The 23216-nt window shown below is 49.2% G+C and overlaps 3 protein-coding genes across 3 annotated transcripts; 1 reads left to right on the top strand and 2 right to left on the bottom strand.

Moving 5' to 3' along the window:
* Positions 1-4678: 4678 nt before the first annotated feature.
* LOC120667526 lies at positions 4679-5448 on the bottom strand. The gene is made up of 2 exons (XM_039947586.1): positions 4766-5448; positions 4679-4721 (listed from the first exon to the last, which is right to left on the bottom strand). Exons 1-2 carry the CDS (start codon positions 5446-5448, stop codon positions 4679-4681), a joined length of 726 nt encoding a protein of 241 aa, XP_039803520.1.
* A 12977-nt stretch (positions 5449-18425) lies between these two features.
* On the top strand, positions 18426-19173 carry LOC120667525 (protein SRC2-like). The gene is made up of 2 exons (XM_039947585.1): positions 18426-19036; positions 19116-19173. Exons 1-2 carry the CDS (start codon positions 18426-18428, stop codon positions 19171-19173), a joined length of 669 nt encoding a protein of 222 aa, XP_039803519.1.
* Positions 19174-21249: 2076 nt separating this feature from the next.
* On the bottom strand, positions 21250-22417 carry LOC120667203 (probable glutathione S-transferase GSTF1). Its single transcript, XM_039947266.1, has 3 exons — positions 22106-22417; positions 21957-22005; positions 21250-21853 (listed from the first exon to the last, which is right to left on the bottom strand). Exons 1-3 carry the CDS (start codon positions 22262-22264, stop codon positions 21390-21392), a joined length of 672 nt encoding a protein of 223 aa, XP_039803200.1. The 5' UTR covers positions 22265-22417; the 3' UTR covers positions 21250-21389.
* Positions 22418-23216: the final 799 nt, after the last annotated feature.

Genomic DNA, 23216 nt, shown 5'->3' with positions numbered 1-23216 from the left:
TAACAAATTCGATTCGAATCGTCCGCCTCTCACGGATATTGGGACTGCTTAACCCTTTTGCCACATAGAGTAAGAAGGGAAAGATGATGATGATGATGAATATGGTTGTTTGGATGATGAAAGATAATTGTTTCCCACCATGTATGCTATTGGATAGATGATCACTTAGAATGGTTAATTGAACTAGAATTTTGAAGCTAAATTTTGAAATTAAGGATGCACTCTTAGTCGCTTTTCGGCGAAACAAACTCCTCCAGCCAAAAGCCTTGCATGTCTAGGTAATGGGCTAAGTATACCCTTAGTCGGGTAAGCCTTGCTGAGTATTAGTATACTCAGCCTTGCTTGTGGCTCAACTTTGTTTTCAGGTGTTACGTTTGAAGATCAAGTAGCTAGCTTGACTTGGCCGTGTACCTTTACCCCCTGGTTGGTCGGTGGAATGGGATACGACTACCGGCTAACGATGGCAGTGCCGAGTGATGTCATGTACGGGCTTCATCATGACATCGTGTATCATCGTTTAGATCTCGCTTTATTTCCGCTGCAGTTAAACTCTGAACTACTTTCAATTTGAATTTCAAGTACCTTTCGGAGATTTCGAACTTGGTTTGTAATAATTAAGACTCTGTAATGTAATGTATCTGTGAACTGTTGTACTCTCGGGACTCACCTTCGTGTGGGTTGCATGTAAGCTTTGGGTTCGATCGACGCTCAGGTGGTTTTATCGGGACTTTACCCGACAGCACTGCCGGATTACTCCGTTTGAAGTGCGTGTTAGCCGGGATTATCTTTAGGGTGATGGTTAGCGCACTTGAGCCGGATTAATTAGGGCGGGGCTGCCACATTTAGGCAGCATCATCTTTTCCCATGCTATCCAATAATGTATTTTCCTATGATCTGGTTCGTCCCCCCACCAAAAATTCCGTATCATTTTCATATACTCCTCACAATATCGGGCTGGTAGCTTAAAAATCCCCATCACATAGGTCGGTATAGCTTGTGCAACCGCCTTAATTAGTACCACTTTGACTCCAGATGACATATATTTTTCGGACCACCCTATCATCCGTTTCGCAAGGCGTTCCTTTGTTGGCTGGAAGCGTTCTGCTTTCATACGCCCCTCAGGAACTGGTAGACCCAAATATTTCTCCTCAAAGCAAGTATTCTAAGATCCTAAGCAGTTTGTGATCTCTCTTTGTGTATCCTCTGGACATTGGGACCCAAACAAAACTGAGCACTTCCCTGGATTAATTCTCTGGCCTGTGCATTGTTCAAACAAGTGTATCGCCTCCTTTACCTTTTCAGCCAGCTGCCCATTAGCTTTAAAAAAATAACAGACTATCATCTGCAAACAGCAAGTGTGAGACTCCCGAAGCCCTTCTGCAGATCTTTATCTCCTCTAGTTCTTGTCTCTCCACATAATTATTTAGAATACAAGAGAGTCCTTCGGCCACAAATAGAAACAAGTAAGGCGAAAGGGGATCGCCTTGTCCGAGGCCTCTCGAGGGCGCAAAAGAATCTAGCAGCACACCATTAAAGCAAACTGAATACCGGATTGAAGTGATGCAGTTCATACCCTGCAAGCTTCGCCAATCAACTCTGTCATAAGCTTTTGATAGGTCAAGTTTATAGGCACAAAAGTTATTCCTTACACCATTGCTCCTTTGTATGGCATGTACACACTCAAAAGCTATTAGGACATTATCTGTGATTAATCTCCCAGGAATGAAAGCACTTTGAGTTGGGGAAATAACCTCTTGCAAAAAAAGGTATGATCCTGTTTGCCAAACATTTGGAAACAATTTTATAGATCACATTGCACAAACTGATTGGTCTAAAGTCCTTCAACTCATCTAGGTTGTCCTTTTTAGGAATAAGAACTATCGATGTATTGTTCACTCCCTCTGGCATAACACCTTCGTCAAAAAAATTTCGCACTGCACCAATTACCTCCTCTCGTAGCACTTCCCAATTTCTTTGAAAGAATCGGGCTGGGAAGCCATCCGGTCCGGGGGCTTTTAAAGGACCAATCTGGAATAGTGCATCTGAGATTTCATCATCAGTAAATGGTTTACACAGTGCTTCATTCATGTTACCGTTGACTGAATTCTGGATCATATCAAGGAGTGGTTCTGGGCATATCGTTTCATCTCGAGTATAAAGATTTTTGAAGAAAGTTGTCGCCATTTCCTCCATCTCTTTTTTATTCTCAATGTATCTACCATCTTCTGCCTTCAGTCTTCTAATTTTGTTTTTCTTTGCACGCCAAGCAGCCTTCCGATGGAAAAAAATAGTGTTTCTATCCCCTTCCCGCAGCCAGGAAATCCTGGATTGTTGAAGCCACATCATCTCTTCCCGGTACAATAATTCGTCCATCTTGTATTGTATATGTTTAATTGCCACCTGGTTTCCCACCGGATCCTGCATTAGTAGTTGTTCAAGCTCTGTCTTAGCTTGTTCAAGTTCTTTAGTAACAAAGCCAAAATGCTCCTTGCTCCACTGTCTTAAAGAACCCATCATTGACTTGAGTTTACTGGATAGTTCCAGCAGATTATGGGCCGGCAGTCCCAAGTCTGTTTGATGACCTCCGGCAGAGAATCCATTCGTTCCCACAATTTCATACCTGAAACACCGTTTAGATCCTTTCTCTCTTGTAGCCACTTCTGCCTTTAGTAAAATTGGGCAATGATCGGACCTTGAGGACATCAGATGCACCACCTGGGCATCACTAAAAAGGTCTGACCAAGATGGGGAGGCAACTGCACGATCCAAACGAACTCTAACATTCCTCTCCCCTTCTTGCTTATTGTTGTAGGTCCACGGTACGCCTGAAAAGCCTAAGTCATGGAGGTCACACGGGGACAAAACATCTCTAAAGTCCTTCATTTGTTTCTCTCTTCTACGAGCCTGGGAAAAATATTCGAACGACCACATAGCTTCATTAAAATCCCCAATCATTACCCAAGGTGCACTGGATTTATTTTTCAGTGTTCGTAGTCGCTCCCACATCAAGTGTCGATCTTGCACCCTTGGTTCCCCATACACAAACGTACCCCTCCATTTCAGGTCCTTGTCCTGTTCCTTCACTAGAACATCCACATGATTTTCCCCAATAGACAGTAGCTCCACGTCAAGGTTTTCATCCCCAAAAAGGCCCAATCCTCCTCCTTTTCCAACCCCTTTAGCTGTTAGACAATTTCGTAGACCCAATCTCCATTTTAGATTACGAACACGTTCATCACATTGTCGTGTTTCGGACAGGAACACTATTTTGGGGTTATATGTCCGTACTAGCCGGACCAACTCTTGAACTGTTCGGGAGCGCCCCACCCCCCGACAGTTCCAGCTCAAGATATTCATGGCTCCTGACGGGGTTCACCGTGAGCGCTCGTCAGGTTTTCAGATTGCAATATGCAATCAGTAGTAGACAGATCTCTCTTCCAAAGACACTCCTCCACACCTCTTATCATTTCCTGTTGTAGCCAAATTTGAAGCAGACCACTTCTCATTCTCCGCCTCTGATAAAACTAGTTTGAGAAGCAAAGATTTTTGGCGGGGTTGGATACAAGTCACCCAAACTGACATACTGGGGGGCAAAGGGAACACTGGTATATCATGGATATGATTTTTTGGCCACGTCCATAGGGTAAACCAGGCTAGAGAGCAAACAAACACATAGCACAAGCAGCTCCACTCTTTTATTTCATAAGTGATGAACACCATTACAGGGAAAAAGAGGAAATCAGACGGTAAAAACAGACTGCAACAAACACATCCATGCAGAGACCCATTGAGAACAGGCACCTGGTACTGAAGCCGCTATGCAGACCAAAACACCGCGATGTCTTCATATTCTGCCCATAAGCTGAGGAGATATCCAGTCTAGGATAAAGCGTCCAGGCAAGCTGGACAAACACCTGAACGGACCGTGGCCATCCCATACCACGGCTGTTCGTCATGAGGAGATTCATGGTTCCTGTCGGGCGCTCTCAGTAGCGCCCGACAGTTTGCCGGTAGCCCCAGGACCGGTCACTGCCCTTCCACCATCTATTCCCTGTGTTGCCCTGCCACTGTCCTTTACGCTGCCCTCCACAAAATCACTTTCATTAGATGTAATTTGTGTTGTGGGTTGCGGACCCTCTTCCCTGTTGCCTTCAGCTAGTGTCGTAGTCTGCTGGATGGACTTTTTTGCCACTGGTTCCATCTCGTCCTCCTCACCATTGCTTTCATCCCGAGAATGCACAAAACCAGCACCCTGAGCCACTGATATATTTTTGTTTACATGAATATGTGTATTACTACTATGATTACCTTGTTCCTCTCGCACCTTTCTTTTCCAACTCTTCACCTTCTTTTTATTGGTCGATTCCGTAGTTGTTTGTTTGTCATCTTCTGTTTTTTCCTTTTGATCAGCCGGATTGTCATTTGAAGGCTTTGTCTTGGGGGCTTGCATATATGGCTGTCACCAACTGATAGCTTTTCCACTTCCGCCACCACCTGCTCAACATTACCTTTTCCTGATCCATCTTGCTTTTGTTCCTGGTTTGCCGGGGTCGGTGCACGCCAAGGGCGGGAAGGTGGCAATTGGACCGAGTCTTGACCCATTGCATCAGGCAGGAACCAAGTGTGGGGGAATTCAAAATATACCGGAAGCACCCTGAGCTTCAGGTCAAACATGATTCTACGCTCTGTCATTGGCATATCGCATCTTGCCTCCTTGTGCCCTATGAAGCCACAAAAAAGGCAGAACTTAGGCAGCCTCTCATACCTGATCTGCACCACTACCTCTTCCCCTGTGATCTCATCAACCAGCGACAATTCCTTGCGCAAGGGCCTATACAAAGGTAGCTTAACCCTGGTCCTAACAAACTTGTCACTGATGCTTCCCCTAGCATTACTGTCCACTATCATTGTTGAGCCTATACATTCTCCTAAATCAAAAGCAAGCTTCTTGGAAAGCAGGTAGAAGGGGATCTTCCTAAACTGTGTCCACATAGGTACATGTGTGAAAGGAACAGAAGATGGGTCATCTCCTTCAGCAAAACTTTCCACCAGAAAAGCATCCATCTTGTATTGCCACGGGCCTGCGAAGATGGAGTGCTTCCAGTCTCCTTCCTCCGAGAAGGCTAGGACGAACTCCCTGCCCTCCTCCGATTCCAGCGCACTTGCTTCCAACTGCCCACGAAGTTTCCATACCTTTTTCATGTGGTCGATCAGCTGCTGGGAGGTCACGAGAAGAGTAGACAGGAACAGACCGACAGCCAAGAACTGTGGTCGACGAGCCTTACGTGCTCCCATCTTGTTGACGACTAGAACTTGCTTCTCCTCCTCCTCCGGCCTGGACTTCGCTACCTCCTTCCCAGCGCACCTCAGGGGATCGCCTGCATGGTTCCTTCCTTCCCCTCCAGCTTGGGTGGCCTCTGCCACCGAGGAGGTTCCCTGGTCAGCCATAAGGCAAATTGTCGAGCACCTTGCCTGCAGGATGAGGTGGGATCCTATTTGCTGCACTATCGACAATGGAGTTTGCAGACCAAATTCACTCCCTTTTATGGACTCTTCTTGCATCCTGTAACTGGCCACTTGATTTCTCGAATTACAACATGTAAATGGCAGCAATTCCTTCTCTGGCGGCATCCTAGGCATGGGTTCCTTCCTCCCTTCATGAGCTGTCTTAATCCCAACATTAGTGAGGAGCAATGGCTTGATAGAGGGTCCCGGATCGTGGGGTGCTCTGTAGACCTCATCAAGTATGCTTGACAAATTTCTCTTTAAGCAGCTTAAATGTTTCGTCAAGATCTGTAAGCGGGACACCAGGGACTCTGTTCTTGTGGTTACGGAACCAACTCTGTCTCGGATACAGGCATGATCTTGAAAAGGGATTTGGCTGGGTTTAGATCTACAGGTTTCTGGATTGACTTGCTGGAGTTTTCGGGTTTCAGGGAATCGGATTTGACGAAGCGAAAAGGGGGTTCTTGGATCGCCCGTGGGTGTGTGTGGGGGGTGGGGGCGGGGGCTTTTACATTTTTACGATTATAACGAATGACACTCATCAGATTATCATCTTTAAATTGGCACCTACAACTATACTAATAGAGATAAGTTTAATTTACAATTTTACCACTTTTGCACATGTGGCAAGCCACGCAGGCATGACACGCTGGCACCCAGTCAGCTCGCTGGTGTCAAATGTCCTTCATATCCCTGACCTGCTCCTCTCTCTCCCTCTCTGACATCTGGTCCTACAGCTCGCTCGGCGGCCACCATGTTGTCGCGTCCTCCCCGACCTGCGGCCGCTCCGCCGGCCTCGCCTCCTCGGCCCGCGGCGCGCCCCTCCGGCCCTCCTCAGACCTTCCTCGCCGGCGCGCCCCTCCGGCCATCCTCGATGGCACCTTTTCCCTCCCGGCGGCGGAGGGGCCACGGCGGCGCTCGACTGCGGCAGAGCGACTCGCGAGGCGGAGCGGAGGCCGGCCGGGCAGTGCGAGGAGCGGCGCGGCGGACGGCCCGCACGACGCCCGCAGCGGCTCGGGGCGGCCCACGCGCGCGGCGGCGGCGGCGGCGGTGGTTCGGCGTGCTTGTACTCCCTCGTTCCTCCCTCTCTGGTGCCCCTCTCTCGTGGCTATGGCGGCGGCTGGTGACGGCGGCCATGGCGGCGCGCGGCGGCCAGGCCATGGCGGCGCGCGGCGGCCAGGCCGCGGGGCGAGCGTGCGGCCGCGGCGGCCTGCGCACGGCGACCTCACGCGGAGGAACCGCCCCTCCACGGCGGCCCTCCTCGCACCGGCAGAGGACGGCGCGCGCGCAGGGCCCCTGCAAGGCCTCGTGGCGTGCGTCCGCGGCGGCGTGCGCGTGTCCGCGGCGTACGGCGGCGAGCGGTGGCGTGCGCGCGTCCGCGCGGGGCCATGGCGAGCGGCGGCGACCAAGGCGATTGGGAAGAAGGGGAGGGCGGACGGCAGCAACGCGCGTGTCACAAGGGCGGCCACCATGGTGTCGTGCTCGGTGGCCACCATGGTGTCGTGGTCGGTGTCGTGGTCGGCGAGCTTGACGCGCCGCTGTGTTGCCCATGGCTGGCACGCAAGGCACGAGCTAGTTATTGGCGTGCGCGGGGCCGAGGGGGAGTTTGGGAGGCGGCACCGTGGAGCGGCATGGAAGCGGCCTGGATACTGGTGAAATGGTTCACGGCCATCGACTCCTTCCAGTGGTGGGGGATGAATCTGACGAGTGGGGTCCACCTGTCAGTGAGACGATCTGCGTGACCCAGCTGTTGGAGAGGGAGTGAGAGAGAGAGGAGGTTAGGGGTAGGAAGGACATTTTGCACCAGCGAGCTGACTGGGTGCCAGCGTGTCATGCCTGCGTGGCTTGCGACATGCGCAAAAGTGGTAAAATTGTAAGTTAAACTTCTCTCTACTGGTATAGTTGTATGTGCCAATCTAAAGATGATAATCTGATGAGTGTCATTCGTTATAATGGTAAAAATGTAAAAACCCGGGGGGAGGGGCGATGAACAGTCGGAGGCATGGGAAACGTCGGCTGGTATATGATTTACATGTGACCCTTCCATATCGAATGCTGACAATAAGGATGTCGGTTCACGCAATCGGTTCAGGTGGTTGGCATGTCTCTAGTTAGGCTCCTAACCCGTCTTTCCATGAGTTTCACCTATGTGCTCATCTCTAAACAGTACCAACACACATAGTTAAATCTGAACAGTACGCTTAGAATGACAAAATGGTGTATCCTTTGTCTGTCTTTTTTTTTCTGAAACAAGTATCCTTTGTTTGTCATTGTTGTCACGTACAATGCCTACAATCCGAAGAAACCATAGTGAGGATGGTGACATTTCTCGTGGCGCAAGAATGGGAGGGAGGCGCTTAATGCCCACATCGTCATCAACGATGGTCACGAGCCGCTAGTCTACCTATTCTTGTCGACAACAAAGCCATCGTCATTTCCTCTACAACAAGTAAGGAGTGAACTCACATCCTGCTCACTCGATGCAAATTTGTCTGCCTAAGGTTAAAGATTGCCGGTAGTGTGGTCTTTGCCCTTTGAACAGGGGCGGATCCAGGAATTAGAACAAGGGGGTGGGGGGGGGGGGGGGGGTGGCGGCTGAACTAACACTGGCCACAGGCCGATATAAATACAGTGTTGCATAGTAGACCACCATAGTAGTTTCAAACGGTTTCATATGAAAACATAGAGAAATAAAGTAAAACACGTTGATAGAAAGTAAGAAAAGACATATTGATCAATTTTCCATATCAAAACAATAGATAACGCTTAACGCGCAATGTCCATTATTCTTCATGACTAATGAGGATCTTCAGGAGGACCAGTCTATATAGCAAACAGAATGAAATAGTGACTACTGAGAATTGACATATTAAGAATTTAATAATTTCAAATGTTGATACAAATAGAGCATACCCGAGGCACTAGCATATGGCGATTTTTCATCTCTTCAAACTATTTTATGATTTTGTCATTGCTAATGCTTCTAAATATCTCTTTCTCGGTGTAGCATATCATCATGGGTTCATCCAATCATCTCCCATTTTGCTACGCAAATCTGTCTTTATGATAGACATAGGAGTACTAATGCTGCTTTAAAAATAACCTAATAATGTTTTTTTCGACATCACACAATTTGCACTACTAATCTATGGATAGTAAAAAAAGGTGCAATTGAGTAGCCGCAAACAAAAGCAAAAAAGCAAGCTAAGTAATTGAGTAAAATAAATTGCAATTTACTTCTACAAAGGTGCTCGGTGGTACAGAATCCAAACCTCTGACGGATTGCTCCAATGCTCCTTGGTCCTTGCTGTTGCTGCCTACCTGCCTTCCTTGTGCCTTGCTCCGTTGCTCGCCAGCTCGCCGCCCAGCGGCCCAGCAGGCAGCTGCCTGCCTGCCTTCCTTGTGCCTTGCTCCGTTGGTCGCCGGCTCGCCGCCCAGCGGCCCAGCAGGCAGCTGCCTGCCTGCCCAAGCATCCGCCGGCCGCCGCGTAGCCGCACAACCACCAGCCGCGGCGCCGCCTGCCAACCGTCACCCATCGCGCACGCGCCGCTGTCGGACGCCCGCCGCGCCCGCAGCACGCTCCCGGCCGTGCGCCCCGATCGGCTGCGCCCGCTCCCGCAGTCCCGCCGGCCGCCATGCTCGGTCCCGTCTGCCGTCGCAGCGTCGCCCCCAGGTGCCAGCCGTCGGCCGCATGGCGTGGTCGTGGAGGAGGACAGGAGGAGTAACCGAGTAAGGCCATTGGCCGTTGGCCCAACGAAAATTGAGAAAACTACAAATTGGTCTTGGGCCGGTAGATACTTGGGCTTTTGATTGCTGCTGGGCGCCTGGGCCAACATCTCCAGCCGCGGCCCAAGTCGCGGACGACGCGGGAGGACTCGTCTTCAACCTCCAGAAACAACTTCCAACCCCCCTTTCTTCAATCCATGGCGTCCAAAACCTGGGGGGGGGGGGGGGGGGGGGGGCTCCCTTGCGCGCTGGAGGATAGGGGGGCTCCAGCCCCCCGCTGGATCCGCCCACTGCCTTTGAACTATGCAACATACTACTTGCTCACAAAAACACGGTTTCCTGAAGGTTTTGAAGACAATTATGCTCTGAACTATGCCGAGTTACAACTCTGTTTGGAGGAGGTGACTTCCGCAGGGTTATATGGGCAGCCCAGCTCGGCAAGGGTCGTGGAAAGAATCAGATTCGTCACTCACAACACTTTATAATCATTATCGTGATGTTGTCTTTTATTTTTATCATGTGAAAATCAACGCCTACTTTGTGTATCCTTTTATTTGCCTTGCAACTTGATCTACTAGCATATGCACACATTAATAGAAGGCTCTCTGTTGCTAGTACAGAGAAGTGGGATCTTCGGGTTCAACGAGGAACAACATTTTGCAACCTTACATGTTGAGAATATTTAAGCATTGCAGAGAGAACTCACCTGAATCAGAGGCTGTGCTGAGCACTAAAATATATATGATGCTTTGACGATATTGCCGAGTCCAGATTAATTCTGCCATGTGTGAGCTAATTGTCGAGACTGGTGTGAGCTTGATGTTGTAGGAAGATCAAGTCAGCTGGACTTGTATTCCAATGTCTCCATTGAGAGAGACAATCTCATGGTGCCCTCCTCCTACCGCCGGCGGCTGCTGCTACTGCATCGTCTGCAGGGGCTTCTCCTGCCATGATGGCTATCCTTATTGGCTGTAATCTAGGATTGAAGGAAGACGAGTAGTCAGCATGGCGGGCTTGATGTGCGGCAAACCTTATGAGTTATGAGCATGAAGGATCTAGAAATTTGAAGTTTCATCATCTCATTTCGGAAAATTACCATTATCAGTATTGTCTTCACAAATTTACCACTCAAAATATTGACATCTTGATTTCCTTACCATTATGCCACTTTCGTCAATTTTGATTTTCTTATAATTATATATTTTTTATTCATTTTCTACTCGTTAATTCAGTAGTCTAGGGTTTGGCTAGTGATACGGGTGGTCGCCTGCAACTCGTCCTAAGGGAGGCGACATGGGGGGGGGGGAGTTCCAATCAAATAGTCAGTGATGGTCAGTGTGGGTGTGATTGGTTACCTGGACTATTCCTAGCCTGGCTAGAAGTTGTGCCTGGTCAGCCCAAGCCAGGCTATTTGTAGCCTTTGGGCTCGTGTTTGGTTGACTGCATTGGGTTTTTTTGCTCCAGCTATATTGTGTTTGGTTGATTGCATATGAAGTTGGCTTGCACTATGTAATGCATTTTGGAGTGATTGGTTGCTTGTAAAGAGGCTGTTGTGAGCACCTTGCACTGGAAGGTGGTATGCTTACCCTTCCGCCTCATAAAAGCAGCTTGTCGTCCCTTCGAGTCCCCCGCGGTCATTGTCACCCCTCCCCATCCCCTACCCTTTCGCGTTCCGTCTCCAACTCTCCTCCCCTCTCCTCACCGAGTTCGCCGCCGGCGCACCATGGCCGGGGGGAGGCCATTGCTCCCGAAGTGGTGCGGCCAAGGGGACCGCAACGCAAGGATGTCCGCGCTCCGACGGTGTGGAGGCATCCTCGCTGCAGCCCATCCTCATCGACTACTCTCCGTTCATGAGCCAATCGGGTCGGCCGTGTGGTGGGTGCCTGGACTACCACGAGAGGAAGCGCCAGGCGGTGGAGGCGGCGGTGAAAGCATCTAGGCCCTCAAGGTATGTTTCGGTGATTAATGACAAACTTTATTGTGACTAATGAGTTTGTGCAGCTTAATGAAATCTTATCGCTCATTGGATCATATGTTAAAGAGCCCCCCTAAATTTCATTATTTTCAAAAAGGCGATCTCGGTATTCAACTCAAGTATATAACAAGACTACGGATCTTTCTAAGTCCTAAGTGTCACAAGGTTGAGAAGGACACTTAGGTTAGTATATGTTTTATAGTTTTGTAGAGGTCGCACTATTAAGAGGGGTTAAGGCCAAGTAATTTGAGCATGGACATGGTCAATCAAAAACAATGGATGCACACATTGGTCACTCAGGTTCTTGGAAGCTCAAACAAGTGCTATTCAGCTCATATCTCAAGAATATTTGGATTTCATTCAAGACATAGATTAGAAAAAGCAAAATCAAGAAAAAGTCTTATCACCGGTTTAACCGACGACATCAATTTTCTATACGTCGGTTAAACGCAGTTGCTGAAGTCTGGACACAGTGTTCACCGGATTAATCGACGATGTTTAAAATTAACGTCGGTTCAGTTGTCCAGAGAGTCGGTTTTTCAGGGGTTTTCAGGCTTACACTCATCGGTTAAACCGACGAAAGATTTGAGTTAGCGTCGGTGCAGTTGTCCAGAGAGTTGGTTTTTCAGTTGATCAGTGGACAACTACACTCACCGGTTAAACCGATGATACGTCGGTTAAATTGCCAGAGCAGTAACGGCTAGTTTTTCAAATGGGCAGTTTACATTCATCGGTTGAACCGACGATGACTTTTGGAGGGCCGTCGGATTAACCAGCGTTGAGTACTTTTTCTGGCAGATTTTCTCCAACGGCTCTATCCACGTGAGCTGCCTATATATACCCCTCCAATGGGTCATTTTGAAGTCGCTTGACACCAGGCAACACTCATACACTCATTCTCTTGTTGAGAGCCACCTTGAGCTTCACATTCCACTCATTTGATCATTCAATCATCCAAGAAGCAAGGCTAAGGACCTGAGTAGAGAGAAGCTTGTGTGCATCCGTTCTTGGTGATCGGTTCTTGCTCAAGTGAAGGCCCTAGCTTATTACTCTTGGTGATTGGCATCACCTAGGCGATCTTAGTGATTGAGGTGCTTCTTGCGGAGCTTGCCAAGTTGATTGTGGGAGCCCGAAGAAGATTGTACGTGGCTTGAGCTCCACCACGCCGGGATGGTGAACGGAGACTCTTAGTGAGCACCCTTGTCTTGGTGATATGGGAGGTTACAAGACTCTTAGTGAGTGTCACAACGTGGATTAAGGGTGTGTGCCAACACATCGACACCACGGGAAAAAAAATCCGGTCGTCTCTTGCCAACTCTTTACATTCAAGCACTTACTTTCATGCAATTTATTCATGTGCTTGACCCTAGAGATCATAACTTAGTTCTACCTTGCTTAGCTTTATATCTTGTTGTTTCCTTTATAGCTTGTGTAGGTTGCTTAGTTAGCCGGTTGGTGAATTGAGCCTTACTAGCATTGCATAGGTTAAGGTTGCTTTGTTTTGTTTTAGAAATTTGAAAAAGACCCAATTCACCCCCCTCTTGGTCCATCGATCCTTACAGGTGGCTCTGAAGAACCGAGGCACTAGGTTCTCCGGTGGCCTCCAACAGATCCAGGTCCCCCCTTTCAGTTGGATCTGAGGATGAGGATGGCAAGGAGGAGGGTCAGCAGGGCGAGGGGGAGGCCGATTCAGACGAGGTGGAGGGTGACCAGGAAGAGGAGGATGCGGATTCCGACGAGGAGGAGGCGGAGCAGGGCAAGGAGGGGGGCGATTCCGACGACAACAACAGCGACTCCTCTCCATTAACATCGGTTTGAGATCTCTGAACACCTACACTGCATCATATCATTCATTAGGGTTGATTAGCGACTCCTCTGTGTTTGTAGTGGTCATTAGGGTTAGGGTTCGTTAGTTGTTCTGTTTGTAGTGTTCATTAGGGTTAGGGTTTCGTAATTGTTCTGTTTGTAGTGTTCATTTGGGTTAGGGTTCGGTAGTTGTACATTGTAGCCTAGTGTGCGGTTAATTTGGTCACGAATAATCTAAAATTTGTTGCCATTTTCTGGTTTGGAAATTCAATGCAGGTCAGCTCTGTTAGCGAGATCCCTGAAGGCATGAAGGTTTCAGATTGGGGTGGTATTGATAGTGGAACACAGTATAGGTGCCGCCATGGGAAACCCCCTTGGCGTATGCTCTGCTGGGACGGCCGCCACACTGGGCGTCGTTATCTTGGATGCCCTATGGTGGTATGCAAATGTTTTTACATTGTAGCTCTCTTTTGATGTTTCATTTGGTATTCTTATTGGACTGAATTGTTAAGTAATGATGCCCCGAATTAATTTCGCAGGGGAGGTCGAGGATATGCGTTTTCGTCAAGTGGATCGATGAAGAATGGCCTACAAAGTTCCAAGAAGTTGCTTGCACTCTCTGGGATGTTAATGCCAAATTCAAGAAGAGGGCAAATGATGCCCAAGCCGACTTGCTTGGGGCAATTCAGCTCATGAATGAGATGTATGAAGAAAAAGAAGCTTTGATTACTGAGAAGGAAGACTTGGCCAAGGAAAGGGTTGTTCTTGTGAGTCAGAAGGAGGCATTTCAGAAGCAGGCGGCATTGAGGTCCAGGTTTGCTCATGCCTCTTGCAGCACGCTGCAGGACAGGATTGCCCGTGATGTTCAAGACAAGAAGATGGTGTTTGCTGTGATCGTTTGCATGATTGGTCTGATGGTTGCCATTCTCTTTGGCATTGTGCTCAAGAAGTAGCTAGCTAGAGGTCTGCACCTCTTTAGTTTGGTGATGGGTTGATGTTGTCTAGCTATGATTGTGGGTTGCATGTGCCCATTTCGTTGACCTGTCATGCTTGAACAAACCTTGTGCTTGGGTTGTTCTTAAGTAATGTGTTGAAGACCTATTGTAATATGTGACATCAGTATTGCACTAGGTGTGCTTGAACTTGTTTGTTGGTAATTTGAATGTTAGTGATCAGTAATCCTTTATCTAAATCATTGTCAGATTGCTTTGGTTCCTGTCAATTGCATTGTTTGCTAACACATTCAACTGAGGCATCACACATTCATGAATTGCATTGTTTGCATTGTTTTGATGGTTGCATCATTTGCAAACATATTCATTAGTGCACTGGGCCAGTCGTCATACACACCTGGTCGTCTCCCCTTGAACACAACATAGTACTTCATTTCTACAACACAGCACAGGGAACCATCAGTGATATCCACAGACAGAACATCATATGCATGGCACAGACGAGCATCATTCAAGCTAACACAAAAGAAGCATCACACACATCAGATCAATCACCCTAATACCAGCTGCATTTACCTGCACTCAAGTAGTTCAAGGTTTTCTACTACACCAGCAGATAAATAACACTCAGAGCTCTAGGTTATCAAACCTAATGTGCACTCTGAAGGAACAACTTCACCTCATTCTAATTTGCCTAGCTTTACAAAACAACCATTGGTTATGAAACCAATGCACATGTAACATTGCAGTTAGAAGGTTCCTGTCAAGCTACATGGTTGTGCCTACTCGCCCAAAAATTGTTAGTTGGTCAGATGTCACCCCCAAAATATGTCATCAGTAGCGACACTTGTCAGTACAGCAGATCATTCTTCGTGAGATGGTTGGTGAGCCACAGATCCTTCTCCTCATCATCCATGTCCAGGAAACCAAGAGCAGACCTCTTGTGCTCCATCAGGTGATCAAGATAGAACATCAGCTGGGCCTTTGTGAAGTTGCTACATCCCATGACTGCCCTCACAATTTCGAGTGCCCCCTCAGCATGGATGGTATCCTTGACAGCACCAGCAAAGCCCTTGACAGCCTCTGTAAGAGCAGCCATGCTCCCCCCCTGATCCTCAAATGATGCCCTCTTTCTTTTGCCTGAACCAGATGCATCAGCCCTGTTCTTGTTGTCAGTGGCAACACTTGGAGCAGCTGGACCATCTCCTTCAGTATCCAGATCGATTGCATCTTGAGAAGGTGGCTCACCCAGAGGTTCATTGGACCCCATTGCAAACCTGCCCGTTGCTACTCCACTGGCAAAGATTGCCTGCATCTGGGCATAATTGACAAGGTGCACTTTCAGGAATTCAGCATCCTTGGGGTGATCCTATAATTACAGAGTCAACTGGACAACGTTCAGCCACAAAAATATGGAATTCAGCATCCTACAAAGAAGCTTTTTGAGAGAACAAACAGATATGTACCTTAACATGTCCAGTGTAGTGTTCAGCAGATAAGGAGATCATGCATAGATCTTCCACCCACAACGCGCCACTGAGCTCCTTCAAACGGCATATCTTCACCCACCTTGCATGCCACTTCCTGAGGTGGTTGTACACCTGACTGCCTGTGATTTCCTGAGCAATGAACTCTGACAGATCCCTAGCAACCTTGTTAAGGTGCATTGTCAGTCTTGACCCCTTCCCCCACAAGCTCAGTGAAACGACGAAGGATGAACCCAGACATGGCAGCTGTCCAGTTAAGCCTCCCTGCTGCACCATTGCCCTGCACAGGATTCCCTTGCCCTGCCTCCTGAACACCATCCCCACCCACAACAGGACCAGCATCCATTGCCTACTTAATTGACATACAACAAACCAATATGTAATACTAATTATGTTATACATAAGAAAGTAATGCTGCAAAGTCTGACAAGGTCATCAAATTAAACATGAAAGCTCCCAAATGTATCAAAGTACAAGACAACAACATAAATCAAATTATAGCACGACAACAACCATCAAAGTTACTTAGTTCAAACACAAGTAGTTCTAATCTAAAAATACAACTCAGCCTAAGACCTAGCTCCTCATGCCTCCCCTAGACTGCCACATCTGCTCAGCCCAGGTATCCCTTTTAGCTGCAAGTGGCATTGTCCATCAGCACATCATTGGGTATGTTCTCATCTGAGTTATTGGGAGTCCAGTCCTCCTCCAGTGGAACATGTTCATCTTGGCCATGTCTGAGTATCCAGTTGTGGAGGATACAATAGGCCAACACCAACTTCACTTGGGTCCTGTAGGGATGGAAGGGCTTGTTATCAAGGATCTTAAACCTGTTTTTCAATGCCCCAAAAGCCCTCTCTACAGTAACCCTTAGTGAAGAATGTCTTAAATTAAACAGCTCTCTTGCATTTTGGGGCATCCTGGTTCCATACTCCCTTAAGTGGTACCTTGTTCCTCTGTGTGGAGGCAAGAACCCAGGTCTAACTGCATACCCAGCATCAACCAAGAAGAATTTGCCTACCAAGGTAAGAATTGGGATCAGACATCATTTACAGAGGCCCTACTTTAATGCAATTACTAGTTTGGTGGTTACCTTGTGGAACTTTCAGACCATCTGACCTTTGAAGTGCATCAGATAGGATTAGAGAATCATGAGCTGATCCTTCCCACCCAGCTAAGACATAAGTAAACCTTAGATCAAAGTCCACTGCAGCAAGGACATTCTGGGTGGTGGTATGCTTCCTTCCTAGAAATGCAGCTTTTAATTTTTCTGGAACTCTAGCAAGGACATGAGTTCCATCAATGGCTCCAATGCAATCCTACAATTAGTACCACCATATAATCACTATGGATTCATGCTTTCCAGAGCTTGCTAATCTTGCTAAAATTATAAGGACCAACCTTGAAGAAGGGGTTCCACCTCCTGCTGTTTTGAATTCTAGTAGGGACTGAAGTAGATGCTGACACGATCAACTCTGCTCTAAGCTCTCCCACTGCATATAGGACCTCTTGGAAATACCTACTGAGTGTTTCAACTGATCTAAGGAATGGAACCCGAATGCACCTAAACCTTTGATTGTGGCCTACAACATGAAGGAACATTGCTAGCTGTTCTTCAATGTTGCAGTGAATGCTATCTTTCAGCAAACCTCTAGCTCTAAATAGGTCACACAGCTGGAAAAAAGGGGCTCTCTCATCCTAAGAGTGTCCACACAATTAGTGTCGTCAATATTGAATATGAAAGTCAGATTTCTCTGCCTTTGTTCATCCCTAGCAGACATTGGACTATAAGTCATAGAGGGCCTAGCATTCGCAAGACATCTAGACCTAACCAACAACCAGGCACTCACAACCCCTACCACTGCTGCACCCCTAATAATCAGCTCCCTGTGCCTTTCAAGGATCTCATCCACATCGTCCATGTCTAGAAAAACAAATCTTTCATCAGATTTACAAGCAGATTCAACAAACTTGGCATTACCAACCAGATCTACATCACGAATGACAGTCAGAGACAGATCCAAACATTACCAAGCAAATCTACTGCACGCGGTATACGCACATGAAAAAGTCTCAAGGAAATCGACACAACCACAACAAAAAGCAAGAAGGCATGGCATAGAACCATATCGGGCCGGATACAGGAAGGGGAGAAGACAGAGTCTTGGATCTTTCACCTTTCCTCCACACGCCGAATACAGCCTGCGGCCGAACGCTCCTATTGACGGCGGCGGAAATCCAAGAACGGGCAGAGGAGGAGGAGGCGATGAGTGCTGGCGGCACGAGAGCGAGGAGGACGACGCCCGTGAGCGCAAATGGGAACAGTAGAGCGGTAACCCTAACTCACCTCCGCAGATAACCAGGGCCAGGCGTAGCCACGGCGGCCCAGCGCGGGCCCACAAAACTTGGCCCCCGCGAGCTCTATGCAGGCTGCTTCGCTGGAAACGCAGCCATCGAACATTTCTGGGAATGCAGGCCGTACACAGCAAAATGCATTCCTAGAGCCAGGCTAAGGTCCCTACACAACAAACCAATCACTCCACCCTGCACTATGCAAGCCTGGCTAGGTCTTAGTGCACCCTACCAATCACACCCTGTATGACTAACAACAATAATAACATTGCATATTTTCTTGTTCACCCTTTGTCAAAGGGCCGTCATGGACGGGGTGCCACTAAAGCATGGCCCTAAAAATAACCCGTCGAACCAATGTGGTGAAGCTATTCTTGTCCAATGGCCACACCAACAAAAGCCCCTGGCATTGCACAAAATTGCGCCCAAAGCCCCCAGCAGGCCTTGAAGCTGGAAGGCCAAAATCGTCATTTTTCCCATCTTGCCATCTTCCACCTTTCCCTCCTCGAGTCTCCAACACACGAGGCAATAACTGCGGGCGTAACATTTACAAGGATCCTCCACCTCCTCGCTCCTCAGAATTTCTAGCACAACCGACACATCGATTGCGGCGGCGAGGCAATGTCGTACCAGGTGCTGGAGGTGACGCTGATCTCGGCTAAAGACCTCAAGCGGGTGACGTTCTTCACCAAGATGCGCGTGTACGCCGTGGCGTCCATCTCCGGCGGCGACCCCCGACTGCCGACGCACCGGACGTACGCCGACCGCGAGGGCGGGCGGAACCCGATGTGGCATGCCCCGCTGCGGTTCACCATCCCGCCTGCCGCCGACCCGCGCGGCCTCGCGCTGCACGTGCTGCTCCGCGCCGAGCGCGCCTTCGGCGACCGCGACGTCGGTGAGGTGTTCGTGCCCGTCCAGGACCTCACCGTCGCGGCGCCCGGGGGCGACGGCGAGCAGCGGCACCTCAGCTACCAGGTGCGCCGCCCCAACAGCGGCCGCAAGCGCGGCGTGCTCCACATCTCGTACAGGCTCGCCGACGCGCCGGCGCCGGACGCAGCCGCCCACCAGCTCGTGCAGCAAGATCCGGTCACGTCCAAGCGGCACCGCAACCACCACCACCACCACAAGGGCGCGAGCGCGATCACCGCTTACCCGGTGGCTCCCCGCAGCGGCCCGCCGTACCCGCCGTACGGGCCACCACCCTACGGCGGCGCGTACCCGCACCACCATCAGTATGGGAACGGGGCTCGGGCTCGGCCTCCTCGGTGGCGCGGTCGGCGGGTTGATAATCGGTAACATGATCGCCGACAGGGAGGTGGACGGGGCGTACGACGGCGGGTTCCTGGATGGCATTGGCATGGGCTGCTAAGTATTAGCAATCGTTCAGCCGACCAGCAGAGAATGGGTTCAACATAGCTTGCTGCATGGCTGTGATGGTTTTGTACTAGGAGAACACGAAATGCAACGTTCAAGCTCTGCAGCAACTAACGAGTATGTCAAAACGGGGATGATGTTCATGACCATCCCGATGGATTCTGTCGCCTCTTATTTCCTTTGTGTTCTTCCACTTTTGTAAATTGCCGGTACGAAAAATCATGATGTGCTAGCTTTTCTTGAAAGGTAAAAGGGAGTGTCGATTTGACGACCAGGGACGATGAATTTCATTGCAACAGTGCAAAATGTTTCGGTAATACATATGTCCAATGTTTCGCTTTCTCCGGTTTTCTGGAGAGATTGTTGGCAAGGAAATGACATAAATGTCAATGAGCTGAATAAGATATTGCACAAATTAAGTTTCACTACTGCATAAAGGGTTTGTAGAAGCGGGTGAAATAGTTTTTTTAGGGGCGAACGCCGCACCTGCCCCTGCTTTTCACTGCTAAGAGCAAGGTTAATAATAGAGTCTTTGACATATATGCCATTTAAAAAGTTCGTCGCGCCGTGTATGCCATTGAAAAACTGAGTGGATCGTCTGTGCCATCGCGCGAATTTTTTTTCGATATGTGTGCCACTTTTGACAGATGGGAACTTAACGGAGGCTAACGGAGATGCAAAATGACCATAATGCCCTTCTATTTTTCTTGAAGAGATCCGGCCCTACTCCAAAATAAGAAAAATACGTAAATAATTTTAGAAAAATCTAATAAATCCTAAAAATGTGCTATTAATATGTATCAAAATTCATTAAGTATTTCTAAAAATATGAAAAATCGTAAATAATTTTTAGAAAAGGCAAATAAATCATAAAAATGTGAAAATATTATTTAAAAATAAGAATAATGCACAGAAAATTTGGCATGACCATTAAAAAATTGGCATGACCATTACATATCATTGAGTTCATCACATAAGTACTGCCTATCCAACCACAAGTGTCTTAATCTTTACCCTGTTCTGCTCCAGCAACCTCCAGCCAGCCAGCAGTGTTTTCCTCTCACACCACTCCAGCAGCAGCCTCCGGCACCAACCAACGAACAATGTTTTCCTTTCACACCACTCCAGCAGCAGCAGCCAAGCGAATAGGGCCAGATGCTTGAAACTGCACTGGATCACTTGTTGGAAGGGCGGCAGGAGGTCGAAGCAAATGAAGACTACTCCAACGATGTGGATCTGGACATAAAGCCAAAGTTCTGGAGCCAGCTGCAGAGCCTGCTGAAGAGGATGCTGGCTGCATCGCTACCTAGCAGCACAGGCAGAGTAGCTCCTGTCGCCCAGTCCAGCACTAGCAACAGAGAAGCAGGATTCCGTTCGTTTTGTCCACCCCCACACGAGAGGAGAGGACGCGAGCGGCCATGGCCCGTGGAAGCAGTGGCGGGCAGCTCGCCGCCACCTCCCCTCCCTCGTCCAGGATTGCTTGCGGCCGTGGATGCTGGCTTGAGCTTGACTGCGAGGTCCGGATTGCTTGCGGCGGCGGCGCCAGCGCACCCAGGCGGCGGCGCCGCGCCCTGGCGGCGGCAGCAGCAAGCCCTGGCTGCGTCGCGCCCTGGCAGCAGATCGGGAGCAGGGCGGCGGCGCACTGCCGGCGGCGGCGCTCGTCCGAGCGGCTGGGTGGGAGGGGCGGACAGGAGAGAAAACGAGATATGGTTCCCCCCACGTTTACTATACACCCAGGGCTATAATGTTCGTTTGCATTGGTGGGTTCCACCTGTAAGAGCTCTAACTCTGTTAAGTTTTAACGGAATATGGATGGAATGGCATACATGTCAAAAGAGGTTTGCGCGATGGTACAGACGACCCACTCAACTTTTCAATGGCATATACAGCGCGACGAACGTTTTTAATGGCATACATGTCAAAGACTCTTAATAATACAACCATCTGCTGGCTGTAAGGACTCTTTGTATCTTTCTCTCAGCCCATTCATATAGTAGTTGAGCTCTTCACTATTAATGCATGACTCACATATCTCTCTCACAAAAATTTAGAGGTGAAAATTGAACTCTAATTTCACAAAAGCTCTTATTCTCTCGCCCTTTATTCGTTTTCCAAATCAAAGGATAATACAAAAGTAATTCACTCCCAAATAATCAGAGCAACACTGAAAAAACGTGGGCCCGGGAGGCGGGAGCCGCGCCGGCCTCCGGTTCAGTGATCGGCAGTGGGCATGAGCGCGGCCACCTTCCTGACCGCCGGCCTCGCCGACAGCCGCTCCCACCACGCCTTGACGTTGGCGCGCTCCTCCACCAGCGCCGCGTACTCCGTGCGCATGAGGTAGTGCGTGAAGCCGAAGTGGGCGAGGTCGGCGAGGCTGACGAAGTCCCCCGCCAGGTAGGCGCGCTCGCCCAGCCGCGCGTCGTACGCACGCAGCACCTCCCGCAGCTCGCCGGCGTGCTCGTCGACGACGCGCTGGTCGCGGGCGCCGCCGATCATCGGCAGGATGACGCACTGCCGGACGATGTGGGAGACGGCCGGGAGGTACTGGTGGGCCTCCGCCTCGAGCCACGCGTCCACCATGGCGGCCTCCTCAAGGTTGCCTTCCCTCAGCAGGTCCGCGCCGCCGCCGCCGTTGCTGTACTTGCGGAGCACGTACCGCGCGATCGCGCGTGATTCTAGCAGAACAAAATTCATATTCGCCCATTGTTATCGTCGCTTAAATTAGAACTGTGTGAATCATTCGGTGACGACGGCATGCCGGAAGCTTGCCTGGCGTACCAAAGAGGGTGAGTTCTCCATCCTCCATGGCGGGGATCTTGCCGAACGGCTGACGCGGCGCACAATGAACTCAGGATCATCAGCACAGGGGTTAGAGAGGACGAATTGGAATTGCTGCGAGAGGGGCGGAGCGCGATCGAGAGGCGTACGTTGCGGGCGAGGTGGTGCGGCGTCTTCTGCTCGCGCGCCGCCATGTCGAGGGGGACGAACTCGTACGCGGCGCCAGCCTCCTCCAGGCACACCAGCACCGTCGCCACGTACGGCGACGCCGCCGCGCCGTACACCTTCACGACGCCGCCGCCCGCCATGCGTTAGCTTCGCTCGGTCGCCTTCTCGTTCTACCTTAGCCTCAGCCGTGACGATCGAATTAAAGCAGCTCAATTTATGCTTCATCAACACAGGTGGTGGGGGAGCAGCTAGCTAGCGCGTGAAGTTTCGAGGAAGTTGCTGGTGGTCATGATACTGATGAACACTTTCAGGTACATCTACTCTACTACTCCTGCCTTCGATTAAAGTGGAAGATATCAATCAAAATAATACGATTTTAATCATGTGGTCACAGTCAGTCTCGTGGAAGCTGAGTAGGTGTTTCTCTGGGTTCCTGCCCAAGAAATTGCACCTCCAAATAGTCAGCGGAAGAAGTTGATTTTTCTCCCTTTTCTTTTCTGATGAGTAGTTGGGAGTTGAATTTCACTTGGGGATTCTTGAATCGTTATTGGAGATGGTCATGGTTCGGAACCATTGGCTTCTTTGATCTCGTGTATAGTTGATGATTTCTATTTTCCATTATGTCATTCCATAACTTTACAATTTAGAATCTAGAGTGATACCTAGACTGATTATCAAAAAACACCGCCGGCATCAACAAGTACCGGCTCGAGTTTTCTCAACCGAGAAAGGCTTCACTTTTTCAGCATCTATAGAGAGATGAGGACTGCTGATGTGTGGATCTGAGTGCAGTGGGGCTCACATCAGTGGCGGAGCTAGAAATTTGCCATAGGGGAGGCCATTTTGCCTAACTCATAAACATATATACTAGCAAGCAAGCGAAGAAATTCGTTTTCCATAGTATTGCGCAGCCCTATTTTGATGATCTTCAAGGTATAAAAAGCACACTCAATGCTCGCTGTTGAAACTGGTCGAGTAAGAAGCAACCGAAGCAATCTATCATTCAAGTGTGCCAAAACCTTGCACTGTGAAGACATCAAAAACCACTTCTCTTTATATTCTCTGGATACTCTAACCAAGAAAGAAAGTCAT

Source organism: Panicum virgatum, chromosome 3N (assembly GCF_016808335.1).
Source record: "Panicum virgatum strain AP13 chromosome 3N, P.virgatum_v5, whole genome shotgun sequence".
NCBI lineage: Eukaryota > Viridiplantae > Streptophyta > Magnoliopsida > Poales > Poaceae > Panicum > Panicum virgatum.
Note: the sequence above shows the minus strand (reverse complement) of the source record. Positions and strands in the feature narration are given on the sequence as shown.

Coding starts and splice junctions, on each gene's coding strand:
- LOC120667526 (XM_039947586.1), bottom strand. CDS start 5,448: ATGGCTGACCAGGGAACCTCCTCGGTGGCAGAGGCCACCCAAGCTGGA. Junction 4,722..4,765: donor GAGGTAGTGGTGCAGATCAG/GTATGAGAGGCT, acceptor GTGGCTTCATAG/GGCACAAGGAGGCAAGATGC.
- LOC120667525 (XM_039947585.1), top strand. CDS start 18,426: ATGTCGTACCAGGTGCTGGAGGTGACGCTGATCTCGGCTAAAGACCTC. Junction 19,037..19,115: donor GCGTACCCGCACCACCATCA/GTATGGGAACGG, acceptor GATCGCCGACAG/GGAGGTGGACGGGGCGTACG.
- LOC120667203 (XM_039947266.1), bottom strand. CDS start 22,264: ATGGCGGGCGGCGGCGTCGTGAAGGTGTACGGCGCGGCGGCGTCGCCG. Junction 22,006..22,105: donor CGCACCACCTCGCCCGCAAC/GTACGCCTCTCG, acceptor GCGCCGCGTCAG/CCGTTCGGCAAGATCCCCGC. Junction 21,854..21,956: donor TGGAGAACTCACCCTCTTTG/GTACGCCAGGCA, acceptor TTGTTCTGCTAG/AATCACGCGCGATCGCGCGG.